The sequence below is a fragment of the Lolium perenne genome, chromosome 2 (assembly GCF_019359855.2).
Source record: "Lolium perenne isolate Kyuss_39 chromosome 2, Kyuss_2.0, whole genome shotgun sequence".
NCBI classification, from domain to species: Eukaryota; Viridiplantae; Streptophyta; class Magnoliopsida; order Poales; family Poaceae; genus Lolium; species Lolium perenne.
The window spans coordinates 155,697,201-155,698,778 of record NC_067245.2 but is presented as its reverse complement, the minus strand read 5'-3'; the positions used below and the strand labels follow the sequence as shown (position 1 = coordinate 155,698,778).

Here is a 1,578-nt window from a genome sequence, read left to right as displayed (position 1 = left end):
TTTTTGGGGCGTGCCGGTGTGAGCTCAAATTTAGAGCCGACCCCCAAATCGCTGCCGGGGCGCTACTAGGCTCGTCGGTGGAGATGCTCTAGGCTAATCAAAAGGCTGATGAGGTTCATAGATGAGGTGTGCGGGCGTTGTGGACTGTAAATTAGAAAGTGAAACACCCCACCCCCACCCCCCCCACACACACACACAAACATGCGTCATGCATATTGTTATGTTTGTTAGCATATGCAAATTGAAGTATGTATAGTACTAGTTGACTAGTTGTCTTAGGTCTCAGATTGAATAAAGCCATAAAAGGTGATTACAATAAGCCTATCACACCTACTATACATCTATAAATAGAACCCTCTAACCCTTCATTTTCTCACAGCTCACTTAGACCACTCATCTTCTACGTACGTTCTTCTCCCTCTGCTAGCTAGACCGATTCCATTCAGGGATGGCCTCTTCCTCCTCGTTTTGTCTCTTGCTCTTGCTGCCAACGATCCTAGGCATGGCTGGTGTCTATGCCCAAATTGCTCCAGCTCCGATTTGCATGCGTCCCTGCCCAAGTGAGGTTAACCTGCACCTATACCTCCACCAGTTTGTTGCTGGACCGAACCACCCAAACCGCAATGAGGAATTCCTCATATCCCCAGCAAATGCCTTTGGCTTTGGTAATACACTCGTCCATGATTGGACCATGACCAGAACTACCAATCCCAGTGATACAATCATCGCACGTGTGCAAGGCACTCACATCCAAGCTGGGACAACAAATGCTAACCACTGGTACATCTCGCAGAACATAGTGTTTCAGAGTGACAGGTAAAATATTTTATACCCTTGCATGACTAAATAATTTCATACGATTTGCCTGCATGCATTCTACTATTAAGTGTGATGTGATTGATAGGTACTAAATAAACTCATTGGTGAGTGCATCACAAGTCCATCTGTAGATTCAAATAGTTCGCCTGCTTGTGCATGAATGTAAATTTAATTGTTGAATATATTTTATTGTTGTAATACATACATGTATTCTAGAGAATGGATGGACTATGCATTGTGCCATTCTTGTTGGATCGGTATACCGTTATATATGTGTAATTCTAACCTTCGAGCAAAACTTGTAATGTCTCCCTTTGAAACAGGTTTGCAGGGTCCACACTTCAGGTGATGGGGAGATTAACCGAAAATAATGTTGGCCAATGGTCTATCGTCGGTGGAACCGGAGAGTTTCTGATGGCCCAGGGTATTATCAACTACAAGATGGATCCGGCTTCTAACAAGGACGACGCTATTAGAGAACTTAATATTCGTATAATCTACGAAGCAAATGTTGCATGAGCTGTAAGTATCACGGTTAATTACCTTGTATCTAAAATTCTAAATAGCCTCTTGTTTTCAACTATACCTGTTCGAACTAACCTCATACGACGTGCTTATGCTGCTTTACGTAACATCGATTACCTTTGTTCTTACTTCGCTTCATGCAGGCTCGTTATGGTGAATTATGCATGCCGCAAAACGAAGCCATTGGGAAGTGAGTGTTATGGAAATAACGTGGGTTCATGCATGGATTGCTCT

At 43.2% G+C, this 1,578-nt stretch overlaps 1 protein-coding gene across 1 annotated transcript; it reads left to right on the top strand.

The window, feature by feature from the left end:
* Positions 1-502: 502 nt before the first annotated feature.
* LOC127321952 (dirigent protein 22) lies at positions 503-1,338 on the top strand. Its single transcript, XM_051350904.2, has 2 exons — positions 503-816; positions 1,143-1,338. Exons 1-2 carry the CDS (start codon positions 503-505, stop codon positions 1,336-1,338), a joined length of 510 nt encoding a protein of 169 aa, XP_051206864.2.
* The last annotated feature ends 240 nt before the right edge of the window (positions 1,339-1,578 follow it).

Bases quoted from the DNA above. Each gene is read 5' to 3' on its own strand.
- LOC127321952 (XM_051350904.2), top strand. From the start codon at position 503: ATGGCTGGTGTCTATGCCCAAATTGCTCCAGCTCCGATTTGCATGCGT. The intron at 817-1,142 runs GTAAAATATTTT...CCTTTGAAACAG, and splicing joins ATAGTGTTTCAGAGTGACAG to GTTTGCAGGGTCCACACTTC.